Raw genomic sequence first — 16,974 nt, 5'->3', positions numbered from 1 at the left:
TGAGCATCAAAATAGACACAATAAGATCTAAGAAAGTGTAAATGGCAGCCACACAGGGAGGGGGCTGCTTTAAGTTTTAACAATAGCATGGGAAAATGAGCAATTTTTTTGTTCTGCCCTGTTCTGCTGATTAAAACCGTCCACCACAACCCTGAAGCTCTTATACGCTCAACAGGACAAAATTCACATGCCATACAGGTGCTTTATGGTTTGCCTTGTGAAGCAACTGTAGCCTCAAGAGGGCAATTTTAATTAGCCAAAATATCTTGAAGTTTTAATAATCCGTGAGTCCTAATAATGAAGGGCTAGAAACACAATATGCTTCTTGAAAAGCAATATACTTTGGTTTCTGTAAAGTCAAGGTAAAGGTCCCCCTTGACAAATTGTCCGGTCGTGTCCGACTCTAGGGGGCAGAGTTCATCCCCTTTTCCAAGCCATAGAGCCGGCGTTTGTCTAAAGACAGTTTCCGTGGTCACATGGCTAGCGCGACTAGACACGGAACATCATTACTTTCCCACTGTGGTGGTACCTATTTATCTACTCGCATTTACATGCTTTTGAGCTGCTAGGTTGGCAAGAGCTGGGACAAGCGACAGGAGCTCACTCCATTGCATGGATTCGTACTTACAACTGCTGGTCTTCAAACCTTGCAGCACAGAGGCTTCTGTGGTTTAACCCGCAGTGCTACCATGTCCCTTTTATTGGTTTCTGATGTGACTGGGGGAAAAAAGCTAATGCAACTCTACTCTATATTGCTTTGGTCCCATCTTACCTGAAGTATTGTGTTGAGTTAAGGGCACCACAGTGTAAGGATAAGATGCAGTGTGTCCAAAGGATGATGACAACGATAGCAAGGATCTAGAAACAAAGTCTTCTCAGGAACAGTTGAGGAAAATGGATATGTTTAGCCCAAGGAAGAGAAAATGTTTATGTGATTTGACAGTATTCTTCAGATATCTGAAGTGCTGTCACATGAAAGATGGATCAAACTTGATTTTTGTTGATCCAGAAAATAAGACCTAAACCAATGGATTCAAGTTATGAGAAAAGTCATTCCAACTATGCTTTAACTTACAAAGAATGTCCTGAATGGCAAGAGCTGTTTGACTGTGAACCATAGAAGGTGCTAGGGTGATCTTTTGAGAAGCTTTTTAAAAATGAAAGCCATATCTCAGGGATGCAGTAGTGGCAGACTGCTGTATTACCAGGAGAAGAATGGGAAACGTGTTTTATTTATTTGGTTTTTGTATACCACACCATTAGTGAAATTCCACTGCTCTGGAAGATTTTCAGAGTAAAATATAACCACCACCACTAACACAATCAATATGGCAATGCAACCAACTTGAACACAGAAGGTTTTTTTAAAGCCTAAATGTAAAGACTGATATCAATAATCTTTAAATTTAGAGATGTGTTCTTAATGGCTGCTTTATAAATCTGTGTCTTTACTAGTTTTCTAAATATCAGGGGGGTGGACTGGCGCACCTCAATTAAAAGTTTGTTCCACAGATGAGGGGCCACTACCGAAAAGGCTCTGTTCTTTGTTGTCGCCTTTTTAATTTATTTAGGTGTGGCCACCTTTAACAATGTGGATCAAGAGGAGCATGTGAAATGAGTAGCTGTTTTCTAGGAGATATGTTCTGACAAGTATCAAGGTTCTAAGCTGTTGGGGGTACATAGGTCATAACCAGCACCTTGAATTGAGCATGGAAACAGACAGGGAGCTAATTTAGGTGGGCCAAACTAGGGAAATGTGATTAAATTTGCTATTTATTTATTTATTTATTTATTTATTTATTTATTTATTTATTTATTTATTTATTTATTTATTTATTTATTTATTATTAGAATTAGAATTTTATACTGCCCGTCTGTCTGCCAGAGCCATCCTCTATGGTTTACTACTAAAAAACAGAAACAATAATAGAAGGCAGTGCACGCAATAACAATCAAAATCAAAATTAATCATTAATTAAACATACACTAACAACAAAGTAAAAACTAAAAATAATAGAATCGTTTAAAAGCAAGATGGCGGAACAAGTAGTATAAAACACTGAAACTACCACTGCATTGATGTTGAATATTCTGGGAAAGCCTGCCTGAAAAGCCATGTGTCAGTGATCGTTTAAAGCTTCCCAGTGAAGGGGCCAGGCAAATTTTTAGGTGGGAGATGGTTCCAAAGGCAAAGGGCAACTGCCAAGAAAGCCCAGTTTTTGGTCTTCTCTTTCTGAGCCTCTCTTGGGGTCAGTATTCTCAATCATCTGGCCTGGGAAGGTTGTGTAGAACAGACAGAGCTCACTGAAAGGAGGCATTCATTCTGCCAGGTATCGAGGTCCCAAACTGTTCAGGACTTTGTAAGTCAGCACCATCACCTTGAAGGTGGCACAGATGCAAACAGGTAACCAGTGCAAAGCGGCCAGAGTGGAGGAGGTATGATGGTGTTTCTTCACCCTAACCAATAGTCTGGCCACCATATTCTGGACCTGTTGAAGTTTCATAGGCAACCCCAAATAGAGAGCATTACAGTAGTCCAATCTTGAGACTACCAATACATGGACTGAATTGGTGAGGAACCAAATATAGTCAAGGAAGTCAAGCTGGGCAATCTGCCTAAGATGGAAGAGGGCGGAATGGACCACAGAGGCTACCTGGGATTCCATTGGTAGCACTGGGTTGAGAAGAACTCCCAGAATATGAACCTCATCCTTAGCAGAGAGTAGTCCCCCCAAATGTGAGGGAGGCTCCTAATCCGCAGACACTAAGGGCCCCCACCCACAGGACTTCCGTCTTATCTGGGCTCAGGCTCAGTGCATTATCCCTCATCCACTCCAGCACAGCATCCAGGCAGCTGTCCCTCAAGGGACAGGACAGCATCATCTGCAGAGGGTGGAAGGAGTGACACAGAGCTCCAGAACTCCTCATGACCTCCCATAGCAGCCTCATGTAGATATTAAACAGCATTAGGGAGAGGATCGGCCCCTGTGGGACTCCACAATTAAGAGCCCAAGGTGTGGACATCATTTCCCCAAGCTGTACTCTCTGAGGATGGTCCTCTAGAAAGAATCTGAACCAGGCCAAAGCCAGGCCAGCCATCCTCAATCCAGAGAGCCTCCCCAGGAGGATACCATGGACGATGGTATCAAAGGCTGCAGAGAGGTCGAGGACGACCAGCAAAGACACTTTGCCTCTATCAGTCTCCCTCAGGTCATCTTGCAGGGCAGCCAATGCCATGAAGTGGCCTGAACCCAGACCAGAATGGAACAAGGGCATCCCTTTCCTCCAGGAGTGCCTGTAGCTGGTCGGCCACCACTCTGTATTAGCTTGCTTTAAAAAGGCACATAGGCGACAGGTCTGTAATATCATCCACCACCAAATCAGATTTTTTTTTTGCGAATTGGTCTGAAGAGTGTTCCATAAATCAGCCTGGCTGCTACATTTGGGACCTGGTGACGCCTCTGTAGTGTTTTCCAGGGGAACCCTATATATAAAGTGTGGTATTTTTTAGATAGCATTTTGCATTACTGAGTGTTATCAGGCATTTCCTGTCAAGGTAGGGTGCAACTGGGCAGTCAACCTAAAAGGCAGTCCTGGTCACAACCAATATTTGAGCCTTCATAGAGTGTGCCAGGTCCAGGATTATCCCCAAGACATTCCATCTTGAACTTTCCTCTTTCTCTTTGCTGGCAGGGATTGGCACAGACCTCAGTATGACTACACAGTCGGGTGACTTACCTGCCAAAGAAAGAGACCAAGAGCGAGGCAGGCCGAAGGACAGGAGACACCATCACCACCACCACCACCATCACCACCACCACACATCTTCTGACAAGGAGCGGTACTCACAAGAGAGGCACGAATATAGCCGGCCTCGCTCCAGAGACCGACGTTGGTCCCGCTCACCCAGTGAGGGCCGAGACCAGATGCCGCACAGGCAGGTGGGTGTGACTTTCCATTCCATGCTGCGTCCCTAGGGGTTGGTGTAGGTGCTTCAGGGAACGAGAAGGTCTATGTTCCTGAGGAATCAAGCTCCAACTACCCACTCGCTTTTCAGCTTCTGGATCTCTGCAGTAGGAATTTAGGACCTCTGTGGCCTAAGAAAGGCTTGTAGGGTTTGGGGAAATGGGAGCTGCACATGTATGGTTAAGGAAGAGACTGTTGTAAGGACTCCCAGCCCTAGAAGCCACCAATAATCCTCAGGCCACTTTATGATTCCTAGGAGCCACTTAACTGCTCCATGGGAAGAGTAGTCTCACTGACCATTAGATCTATAGGGGTAGCCTCTCAATGAACTACTCTTCCCATGGAGCAGTGAGATAATGCCCAGCAAACACTAAACCAAAGGGGTGTTTCCTTCTGCTTCCCAACCAAAGCACCTTTATGATAGGAATTTTTTTTATTTTTCCCCTACTTCTCTTATCCAGATCCCTGCCTGAGGGATTCTAAGTTACTTCTGGGACTGAGAGCCCTGGAATTATGAAAATCTCATCACTATGTATGGCTGGAGAGTCAAGTGTAATGCTAAGGGGCAATGTGTATTCCCAACGTAGTGCACAGAGAATAAGGCACAAGCATGTGCTGATGTACAGTGGTGCCCCACTTGACGACGATAATCCGTTCTGTTAAAATTGCTGTAGAGCGAAATCGTTGTCAAGCCGGGGGGGGGGGGAACCATTGAAATGCACTAAAAACCAGTTAATGCGTTCCAATGGGCGAAATATCTTATCATCCATCGAAGATCCTCCATAGGGCGGCCATTTTCCAGTGCCTGTAAAGCGAAAAATCCATCCTGAAAACAGTGGGGAACCATTTTACACAGTGGGTGGCCATTTTGAAACCCGACGATCAGCTGTTTTTAGATCATCGTAATGTGAAGAATCGGTTCCCGAAGCAGGGAACTGATCATTGTAAAACAAAAATTGCCCAATAGCAATCGCAAAAACATTGTCGTGAAGCGATTTGAGCGTCAAGCAGGGTAATCATCAAGCGGGCCACCACTGTAGTTTTGTCATCCTAAGCACAATTCTGAACTTCAGCAACATAAGTAGGTCATAAGGTCAAGCAAGGAGAACATTTCATTCAGCAATTTAGGTTTGAGGCACACCATGCTTCAACCACGAGAGCCCTAGTTACGAATATATAATTCACCTTCCAAGTTACACCCCACCAAGCTCAGTTTTTCTTCTTCACCAACAGCCAGCTGGATGGTTTTAAAACCCCACAAGCGGGTACAAAAGCAATAGCCCTCCCCTGTCATATGTCTCCACCATCTGCTAATCTGAGGTAAATTTTCTCTGATGCAGAAAAAATTTTCTGAATATGAAGACATTTCATGTAGTGAACCACTATTGAAAGACTGTTCCAGACTTTTCTCTAATGTTTGTGTTTTACTATATGACACAACATTTAATAAATTAGTATCATTCTCACTGTAGGAAACTTTCACTCGGAACTAAAAAAGCCACAAATTTTTGAGATTTTCCCTCGTAGGGAAAGTGCTCCAGGACAATGAGTAGAACCCTATTGGATATTTACCAAAATGTAAAAGAGATTGGAGAAGTTGCCATACTGCTCACATATTAGCCATGTGCCTGAACCAGGCACTTATCCTGGACCAGGCACCTTGTCAATTAGCCACGGCAATTTGTATTATCCGTTGTGTGTGTGCACAAATGTCCAGTATGATTTTGACCAGATTAGGTTTTTGATACAGAGGATCGCAGCAATCTAAAATCAGGCACACCTTATATTTTTATAATATCACTACAGTATCAGTTCTGTCCATATTCTTTTAGTAATAAATCCTGACCATGAACTCAGCCTTCTTCTTGACAGAGCAGATGGATATTTCTGGTGTGCTTTCAATGTGGGTTTCCATGGCAACCACCACCAATTTCAATTTTTGTTTGTTTTTCCTTGAGATCTTTTTCTTCAGGTATACGTATGCAGCCTGGTACTCACAGTGACTATAACAAGCATGCTATTGCCCATTAACTCATTTCAGATTTTTTAAAAATGAACTCTTTTCTATGTGATCCTATCCATAAATACAGCTGTCTTTTTTTCTTCATCTCTAAATCTGGACCACAAATAGATTAGACACCAGAGTTCTCTATACATTTTGGAATTCTATTTCTTAAAAGAAATTAGTTGTGGTGTTCATTATATCAAGGCAACTAGATGATTCTTACCATTAGCATTCTATCTGAAGAAAAGAAGCTTTTGATTTTCCAAATTGTTAATGTGTTATAGTACCAGTAGATCAAGAGAATTAGAAACAAATATTTTCCCATTCTTTCTACCAGTCAATTTTGATGTTGCATCCTCAAAATGCTCATAAAACTAGAGAAGACAAAATAAAACAGTACTTCCCTTGCCACTTATAATTGATGAGAGAATGACTTACAACTTCAAAAATCCCTGTCAAAATGCCTTTTAAAATGATTTTAAGTGCTCTTGAAAAGTAATTTGAGAGTAATGAAAAATCGCACCAAAAAGCAATTATTGCAAATACTCAAATCCTGTTGCACAGTTGTACAGCTCAGTATGCAACAGGTAATATCTACAGAGATTTCTTAACTTAAACCAATTCACTTCCAAAAGTTATATGCTTTGCATAATTGTGCAACAGGATTTCAGTCAATATGTTCCTTTTGAAATGTACAGTAGGACTCCTGTATCCACGGGATAAATATCAGCTGATTCACTTATTCACAGTCTGACAATATTAAAAGGAAAATCCTAGAATATATATTTCTAAATGTGATGTTACCAGAATTGGCCACTAGAAGAAGCCAGAGGCCATGCTATATATTTGTCACCTGAAGTGTTTGTCTTCCTTTACTTCATGGGAAAGCTAGCCCAGATAACTTCCCTTCATTGTGAAAATTGCCCACAAAAACATGCTACTCCTGACTTCTGTTTTTAAACCACTTCTCATAGACTCTGCCCACATACCCCCATTGATATCTGCAGTGTGATTGAAATCCTCAATGAAGAACTTTCAGCAAGATGTCATATTTAAAAATCTGCTTAGCTGCAATAGTACCACATGAACCTGAAAATCATCCATCACCAGTTATTTAAACATCCAACTTTCAACAAATCCTTAAGGGCTGTGAAAAACAGTTTTACCCTAATGTGAAGTCGCCACAAGAACCTTGGTCCCTGTCTTTTGTGCTGACACAGCTAACAAAAAGCCCATTTCAGCCTATGGGATAAACAGATCTCAGATTAGCGAATTTTAAAACGGGATTTCTAATTGCTATTGCTTCAGCAAGACGAGCAAGTGAAATTTTTGGCAATGAGATATGATCCACCATATATTAAATTTAGGAAAGATAAAGTAATGCTATCTATTGACATATTCTTCCTGCCAAAAGTAGTATCATCTTTTCATATCTCAACCCAATGTTTTATACATCACCACAAAGTGATTTAGGAGGAACATTGCATACTTTAGATGTGAGAAGTAGCCTTCTATTTATCAAGAATTCAAGAGTTCAGAAAAATGTCTACACTCTTTGTATATTAAGGCCCTTAAAAGATTGTCCAGTATCTTCATAGCATTCTCAAAATGGGTAGTTAATACAATAAAACTGGCATAGGACATCACAAGCATTAATTTGCTATTACTGTAAATATCAGAAATCATTCAACTACACTGATGGCCTCTTTGACAGCATTCATGAAAAGCTGATATTCAAAACATCTGCAGAGCAGCAACATGTTCTCAACTTTTGACTTTTGTGAATCCTTGCAGACTTGAGAGGTCAAAGAGAAGCTTCATTTGGCACAGCAAACCTATCTTCTATTCTAGCATGACAACCCAGTCTAAAGCTCAATCTAAAAATTGAGCTTCCCAGTCATCCATTTGTGTGAAAGATAAAGACCAAGACAAAGGATGACGGGTCACTCACCTGTCATTGTGGTTCTTTGAGTGAAACCAAATGTGTAAATACTGTACGTGGATGACCACTTGAAAAACCACAGTTACAGGTGAGTAACAGGTCATTTTATTCCCCACCCCACAATCAGAGATCAGAGGGATGAGAGCTTTTGTGATCCCTCTGCTACAACTCACATGAAAGAAATGGAACATGCATTCCACAAGGGCTTTGCTCCCAAATGTACCATACTATTTTCCAACCTTTTAAACAGTTTTTCCCCCCTTAGGTTCTTGGATTTTACACCTGTGACCTTTTTTTAAAATGACATTTAAGCTAACATTTTTAAAAATATGATGATGAGCTAAAAACATGTATGCAGATAAGATTTCACACTATTGCCACTGAAGTGCCATCCATGGATAGACCCTGCAATTGCTGCAGTGCATCTGGGACCTTTTCTTTAGTGACAGAACAGACACCATCTGTTCTATAGCAAGGCCAGGTAAGCTAAGAAGGAAGGGCAGAGACATAGCTGTATGTTTCATTTATTTATTTATTGTATTTATACCCCGCCTACCTAGTCGAACAACCACTCTAGGCGGCTTCCAACATACAAACACAACATATAAAATATAACAAAATATTTATACATCAATATTAAAAGAAGAAGGAAAAAAACAGAAAAAAGAAAGAAAGAAAAAAGAGAATCGGGTATTAACTGGAGGGAAGGCCTGCGTAAACATCCAAGTTTTCAATTGATTTTTAAAAATGCCCAGCAAAGGGGCCGCATGAATCTCCAGAGGAAGATTATTCCAGAGGCTTTTTCTCACACAGCATAGCTGTCACTCACCACGCAACAGCCACATGGCTGGTCTTTTTACATATTGACATCAGTTTGTACCAGTTTCATTCTAAAAATCCTAGAATTTGTAGTTTAATAAGGGTACCAAGATGTCTGTTAGACATCACCAAAATTCTCCATACAATTTCTAGAATTCTCTGAGAAGGGAAATTGTAGTTAAACCATTTTAAGTCCGTGATGTAGACAAACATGCTTATTTAGGCAACATTTTCATGGTTGAGATCCAGAAAGCCAAAAGCATGGGTGTGGATGATGTTCCTATTGGTGCAATGGTGTAACTACATTAAAGGGTTTGATGATTTCCAGTAAACTGTGCAGAGGCAAACCTCTTACACTTTGCTTCAAGATTCTCTCCTTTGGCCCGGCTCTGCAGTTGTTTCATCCAAAATGCCCCTGCCTTCTTCCCCACCTTCCACCCTTCTTCTCAGAGACCAATGGCAAAAAACTCACAGCAAGAATAATTTGCCTGCTCCTGCCTTCTTATCACCTTTGTTCTGTTTTTTTGTGCACATAGACAAACCAATCATAAGTAAAACAATGGATGGGAGAAATCTGCTCAGGTTACATCCCTGCCTGTACCCATTCTCTAATGGCAAACTTCAAGGCAATCATATCATATTGCAGAAGCAGAGAGGGGAGGTTGTCATTGAGAATGCCAGAGGAGTACGGCTCTTTGCAGTGTAACAGTATGGGCTGGTATCACAACATAAGAGCATCTCAGAATATCTGGAGGAACCTCACATGGCCCAGCCGGTCTCAGAACTGATTTTCACAGGGCTCTGTCTGCCACCCTTTTGTTGCAACTAGTGAAGTGTTTACATTTCTAGAAACATTTGGAGCTGGAGTAATGCCAGGATTGCAATCTTAGAGTCATTCACCTGGCTTCTTAAAGATTATATAATGCAAAGGGCAAGGAAAACTAACTCCATCTGACTCACACTGAGATAGCTCTACCAGATGCATTCCTTATTTAGACCAGAGTAGAAAAGCCAAAGGTGTGTGATGCTTATCACTTTAATGAAAGTCTCCTGTCCTGATAGAACATTTGAACAATACGACGGGGTGGGGTGTAAACTGTAAACCATTAAATATTGTTGGACAGCACCTCCCACCATTTCTCAACATTGGCTGTCCTGGCTAGGGATAATGGCACATGCAGGCCCACAACATCTGGATGATCTGCCCACCTTGAGAACTCCTGACAGATGTTATGTCCAGCTGTTATGTGTGTGAGCATCACTGCAGTTTGTTGGGTGACTCTTTAAGAATTCAACTGCAATTTAGTTCCGTGACAAGATGCTCTAAGGGCCCTTATTTCATTCTTTTCAGTTTAGTCTGCACTCTATCCCCCACAGAGCCTCTCCCCTCCCACCCTTTGTTTCCTTTGCACAATTTAGACGCTTTACTCTGGGCCTCCCGGCTAGTCTGCCTTAATTTACATGTTTATTTCTGTATCCGTTGTGCTTGGCTCTGCTGTCACGGCGAGGGGCGGGCGCAGGTAAGATGGCTGGTGAGCAGAGAACGAAAACCAAACCAGTCCAGCAGATGGCCCTGCCCAGCTCGCTGGCCTCTTTCTCCAGTGTCTGTGGTGTGACCCCTTTGTTGTTACGCTGGTGGCACTGAACTCTTTGGGGTTTGTAAATCTGGAAAGTTTGGAATGAAGTTGTACCTAAGGAGACAGGCACACAATCAGTATACTTCACCTCCAAGCAACACTCTGTGCATGGGAGAAACACATAGAGGGAGAAACACAGATACATGGGAGACAATGGATGGGGATTAGAAGAGGTGGTGCAATCTATATCCTCCCAAAGAACAAATACCACTTTAGGATAGGTTTAGGTTCACAAGAGCTACAAACGAGAAAGCAGCGTCAGAGGAAAAGTAAAATTCCCCTCCTCTGGTATAGTAATGCCAGTTCAATATTTCCAATTTCCTGTACCTGCTTTTTAAATATATATATAAAACATATTTAATATTAAAACTAAAATACAAATTCCACAATAACTACATGCAATGCGCATTAGACTTTCCCCACCCATGCCACCTTTTTTTAAAGGAAACATTTGGAGACACAGTCACCCATCTGTGCCTAGTCCAGGTTGCCCCTAAAATGCCACCCTTAAAAAAAAAAAAAGCCTTTTCCAGTTGTGTTATGGATAACAGACATCTTCCAATACATTTCCTTCATTTTTTATAATAAATTCCAATTCAGAATTCTTGCTACTCTGTTAAATTTTAGAGAAATAAGCCCGAAGCATTGGAAACCACTATAGAGGTTGAATCAAGAACTATAGAAACAAATACCAAGCTATATTAAGAAAGGAGATACCTCTTTGATCTCTGTTCTTTTAGCAGAGCTTTTGCCTGCATTCTGAATTTTCCCTTGTGGCACAGAGGAATTGCTTCTCCTATCCCAAAAACAGAGAATTGAGATTCATGGGATTCTTGCTAATTTTAGTTCTCATAAGCATATTCATGCTGACAGAGTTTGGATATTATTGTGACACCACTATTTAGGGTAGCTGTGTAGTAGGAAAACTGTATGGAAATTTTATCAATAAATATCCCAGCCAGATTGAAAAACCTTGCATGGATATCAGTGACACCAAACAATATGACAATGTGGATGGCAAACAAGCTTGGATGGTGGAAGGGTCGGTCATAATACAATGAGAAAAGGGCCCCAAAACAGAGACAAAGAGAAATCTCATTCAGATATTTATATGTAAATCCCTAACAGTGAATGCACAGCTACATAAAGGCACAACATATTTTAATTGCATAATTAAGCACATACATGTCATAGTTATAGCTCTTTTGAAATGCAATACTGTAGATTTTTCCTTCTGAGATTGCTTCTCTTTCTCTCATAATCAGCTAAATCAATTCCCTACTAAACTGCAGCAAAGTACTGTATCCACTTCTATGTAGGGCAGATAACTCTAGTAATAACCTTTGAACTGCAGAGCTGGAAGGGACCCTCTGGATCACCGAGTCCAGCCCCTCTCAAGGAGGCACAGGGGGGAAACCGAACCCCCAACCTCTGGCTCCACAGCCAGAGACCTGAGCCAGTAAGCTATAGCGGTCAATGCGTTCTCCCTTTACACTGTGTTCCATAGTTTATAGAGATTAATTTTTAAAAATGAACAAGTAGCGTTGTATTCTATTTTAAAGTATCTGAACATTTTACTCTCATTATCTGGGAATCTCTCAGACTTATACAGGAAGATGTTTTTACTCTGCCATGAACTATTGCTGTCACTGTTGTCTGATGAAATTTCATCTCTGCGTTCCTCTGAGGCACATATTTCATTCTTTATAGTTTCTTGCCTGTAACTAATCAAACTTCGCTAAAGATAATACTCATTTTATTTTTACAACATAGAATCAGCAGTGCGTATCTGAGTGAATGCATGTATTCTAGCTAAAAAATTACTCTAACTCTGTGTCCCCTCTTTCTGCTATAAACCACCTCAGGACTTAGCTTCTCATCTACATTCCTATATGGATCATAGCAGATCTTAGAACATTTTCTGTGCCTGCCTTTAGTCTTAGCTTTGGATTCCTATCTAGTGACCGTGCCAGAATTCTGGAGGTGACATTCTCCTGCCCAACTGGGAATTACCTCATCCAAGCTATTTTGTCTATCCCAGTCCATTTGGTTGAACTGTCCATTTGCCCTTCTTCTTCCGGATGATCACAGCAGAGTCCTCCTTCCCCAGAGGGCCCAATGGGGACTGAGTCTCCAGTTCACTGTGTTGTACCAGCTCAATGTACAACAAAATGCTAAAGCTGTACATAAAATGCCATGTCATTCTGCAGACTCAACCTCTAAGAAAAAAACTGTTTAAAATCTGAGGCCTCTAGCGGGGAATTTACTCTAACAAACTGCAATATGGCTTGTTGACCAGTAAAGCTAGAATCTTTTTTAGGTGGGACATTATTTTTGTTTGTTGTGCCTATGAAGTGATGCAGTGCAATTTCCAAAGCACTGGGAAGGGACATAGGAACCTACATGGATGCCATTTTGGACATCTGTCAGTGGGAGGCACATCTGTTACAAGGGAAAAATCCTCACCCACACGGCCCTCAGCAACTTATAGTGGCCAGTCTAAGTCCTCTTTGAGTGTGAAAAATATTTTGGCTGCAATTGTCAACACCCCCCTTCTCTGAAACAAATCAAGCTGAACATGTTGATTCAGTCTTAATTCTACAATTGCCACCTTTCTCAACAGTGAAAGAAACTTAGGGCTTATCTGAACAGAGCACTTTTTTCGTCAATAATGTACCTGACTCAGCACCGATGTTATTGGTGTTTTCCCCTCCGTCTATTTAACATTCTCCATGTTACAGGTACCACAGTCATGATTTCTGTGACTCTCCCCCATGGGGAGTTCAGTCTGGGAGGAGAGTCCACTAGAGATTTTATTAAAAGCAAACAAACACTGAAGGACATCTTCATTGCACTTTGTTAAAATGACTTCCCCTGTAGAGGGCCACAAAATGCTTTGGCCAAAATGTGTTGGGCAGTTTTTAAAATATAATAAACCCATTTTCTTAACATCCTGAAACTCTTGTCTCTCCTACATATATAGGAGGATCATCATGCAGCTAAACTTATCTGTCCCCTGCTGACCAACATTCAACCTGCTTTCCCTTTGCCTCCACACATACAGCCAAATGCCAGGTTCCAAGTGTATAACATTTAATAGGGACATTTAATGTGGCAGAATTAGTAAAATAATGCATATACGTTCGCTTCTACTTGGCCTGCACTGAACTGTTCTACAACTCTGTACCAAAAGTATATGGGAATAGGGCACATGAGCCATTTCTGGTCCTGAGTGAAAGATATGCAAGTGACAAACTTCCTAAAGAAAAAAGCCACAGTTTATGTCACTAAAACTGGGTAAGAGTGTTTGCGAGAGGACTTTTCTGGTTAGGAATGAGGACAGTATGAGATAAGCAACAGCTAGGAAATTGTATAGTTAAGACTTTTCCAAAGCAAGGATATAAGGGAATATCTCATCTGTGCAATTTGACAGCAGATACACAACAGGGTGTATTCATAGCCCAGATTTCCGAAATGGTTGGAATTGTTCTCTAATAGTGGTGCCAAGTTCTCTGGATTCTCAAAGGAATTGGAATTTTTAACACAGGGAATTCTTTTACACTTGAGTTTTAAATTGGTTAGCTGTTTAAAGCAACCTGTACAGGTGCTCAGCATGTGCATTTGATTTCTTTCTCTTCTGCATTCTTCCACGTTAATTACAATCACAGTCCCAGAGGCTGAATAGTGAAGAAAATGAAAGGGAAGAATAAGAATGGTTGGAGGCAGCGGGCATTTGACCTAGTGCTCTCCAGTCCTAGTCCAACACTGAGTGGTAAAGTGGCTGAGGTGATGGACAGGGACATGAGAAATATGGGAGCCATGAAACTGGAGGGATGACTTGCCTGACCTGAGAACACTCGCAGAGAGAGAAAGGCCCTTGCACACACCATGGGAAGGGCAAAACCTCCTTTTATACTCATCCAGGTGAGATGCAGGATGCATTGTACCCCCACTGTGGAGCTCTACTGAAAGGGCAGCACAGTACTCACTCTTCCCGGGTTCTTTAACAAGCTAGGGCTCAGGACATTCTGCCTGCTCTAGTGACACCTGGAAGTTTTACTTTGCATAAACTTTAGCAACAGATGTTTCTACTATTTCACATTATGTTTTTATTTATTTATCATTTTATTTATATACTACCTTTCGCACCAGAGGGGACGCAGAGCAGCTCAGAATCAATTAAAACAATGTAAAAATACAACTAAAAACACAACAAGATATACTATTACAAACAATTAAACAAACAACATTTTAAACCACCATTTTAAAACACTTTAAAATGCACCTACTCCAATATATACAGCATCTTGCAACAGACCCTGCTTGCTGAAGGCAACTGACCTGCTTGTTCCTTAGGAAGAGCATACTTTATGACAGATGGGAAACCTTTTCCCTCATTGCTGGAGACCATTTGACAGTGACATGTGGGGCTGGAATGTATGTGGTCAGAGCAGTGATTTATCCTGTCCATTATCATGAAAACAATCTAGGCCAGGAAGCCCCCAAAACACTTCTTAGGGAGCCTTCAAGAGTTCGGCTCTGTTCCAAACTTCTCCAGACCCAGTGCTCTCCCTCATTTCTCCTTGCTAGATTCCCCAATCCCAATCCTATTCCTGCCACTTCCTAAATCCTGCTCCTGTCTATCCCAACCTTTCCTTTTTCAACGCTGGAACTTTTTTTTCTGAGTTTTTCCCCTCAGCTGTCTTTTAACAAATGCAATATGACCCATGCTTTGCAAACCCCTGCTGCCCCATCCTTCTCCTTTAAGCCCTTTTTTCCTTTCTGTTCTTTTTTAAAGCGAATTACACTTTCTGTCTCGTTTTTGCTTTTTTTTTAAGCGCACAAGTAATTTTTAAAAGCTTTTTCCTACTTTTTTAACCCTGAGACTTACAAGAGCTCCATTTCTCATTTCTCTTTTTTGCTCGTTTTGTTTTGGTTTTTTGTTTTAATTACTGCCCTCCTCTGTCGTCTCCCCTGCCCTCTTCTACCCCTGCCTCCTCCTCCTCCTCCTCCTCCTCCTCCTCTGCACCCTTGATGTGGCTGTGGCTTTCATTCTGTTCTCCATTCAATTCTTTTCATTCCTTGGCTTCCCTTCCTCCTTAATTTTCTTGCCGCTTCTCCGTCCTCGTCTCTGTTGCCGTCCCCCCCCATCCACGCCACCCTCACCCTTACCCCCCACCCGGCTCCTGCCCATCCCGCCCGCTTTCCCTCCTGTCTCCTTCTTGGTTGATTTTCCTTGTATATTTTTTCTTTTTGATTTCCTTTTGTTTCAATTTTCGTGTAGGGCAGTAGTTCCGTAAGTGGGAGTCCCGTCCTCTCAACGTCTGGCACCAGCACCCCGAGGCGAGGCCGCCGCCAACTCCCACAGACCCCTTCTACGCCCCGGCCACATATCTCCTACTCCCCCGTGGTCCGTAAGGGCGCCGCCAACACCGGGGCCCAGCCGCCGCCGCCGCCGCCGCCGTCCGTGCACGCCAGCCGGATCGCCAGCCCGGCCCCGCGGCGCTACCCGTCGCTGCCCGCCGAGCACCACGTCGCCGCCGAGCGCCGCAGCAGGTCGCCGGCCCTGGAGCGGCACACGGTCCCGCCGCGGAACGACTCGCCCCGGGCCTACCGCCACGCCAGCAGCCGGTGGTCGGCCCCCCACGTCTCCGAGCCGCACCCGGGACCTCGTCACGGAACCGGCGGGGGCGGTGGGGGCTACTACCACCACCCCCACCACCCCCACGCCCACCACCGCCGGAGCCCCGCCGGGAGGGAGGAGGAGGAGGAGGAGGAAGAGGAAGAGGAGGAAGCAGCCTTCGCCTACGAGGCCATGCGGGAGCAGCAGCAGCAGCGGGAGCAGCCGCCGCCTCCGCCGCCGCCGCACGGGAGCAGCAGCAGCAGCGCAGGACGTTCGCCCAGAACTTCCCGGGTGGGCGGCAGCGGCTCGTCCTCCCTCTCCCCGTCCCGGCACGGGGGGCGGCGGCTGCCCAATGGGTACTATCCCTCGCACGGACCAGCCAAGTCGCGTGGGCCAGGATCACGCAAGGGGCTTCACGAACCTTATAGCGAAACGGACGAGGACGACTGCTGCTAACGGAGGCGTGGGGGAGGGGGCTTCACCTGACTGACACACGTGGCGCGCCCGCGCCAAACACACGAAACACATAACACACATACACACACACATATACGCCCGAGAGGGAAGGAAGGCCCAGCCGGGGAGGGGAGGGGAGGGAAAGGACGGATGATGGAGGGGTGGATGGATGAAAGACAGACAGACAGACAGACCCTGAACTGCCAGCTGATCGGGGAAGGCGTCCCAGAGGAGAGCCCTGCAGCCGTGGGAAAGGAAAAAAAAGAGAATCTTTTTATCTTTTGTTGGGGGAATTTTGGGGCGGGTGGGGGGGGGAAGGGTTGGGGGTTGGGGGGGAGGCTAGGGAAGCGAGGGTCTGGGAGATCAGAGCATGTTTTATCTTTTACAGATCAAGTTGTGTGTGGTGATTCGAGGGTGGGAGGGAGGGACGTTACTCCGAATTTACAAAAGAAAATGCACTCAGGTGTGGGGGAAAGATGTGCCGTCCAAGGTCCCCATGCTGCAGCTAACTATGCCTCTGAGAAAC

At 43.4% G+C, this 16,974-nt stretch overlaps 1 protein-coding gene across 9 annotated transcripts in view; it reads left to right on the top strand.

Moving 5' to 3' along the window:
* CACNA1A (calcium voltage-gated channel subunit alpha1 A) overlaps positions 1-16,706 on the top strand; it is a 355,947-nt gene extending 339,241 nt beyond the window's left edge. For 8 of the 9 annotated variants that reach the window (XM_078385849.1, XM_078385848.1, XM_072990312.2 and 5 more), the window contains 2 exons: positions 3,694-3,941; positions 15,654-16,706. In XM_078385849.1, coding sequence (XP_078241975.1) covers positions 3,694-3,941; positions 15,654-16,448 — 1,043 coding nt within the window. In that variant the 3' untranslated portion in view covers positions 16,449-16,706. The remainder of the gene's footprint in view (positions 1-3,693; positions 3,942-15,653) is intronic. The other variant, XM_078385855.1, reaches the window with a different exon arrangement.
* The last annotated feature ends 268 nt before the right edge of the window (positions 16,707-16,974 follow it).

This window comes from Pogona vitticeps, chromosome 2 (assembly GCF_051106095.1).
Source record: "Pogona vitticeps strain Pit_001003342236 chromosome 2, PviZW2.1, whole genome shotgun sequence".
Lineage (NCBI taxonomy): Eukaryota > Metazoa > Chordata > Lepidosauria > Squamata > Agamidae > Pogona > Pogona vitticeps.
This window is presented reverse-complemented; position numbering and strand designations above follow the sequence as displayed.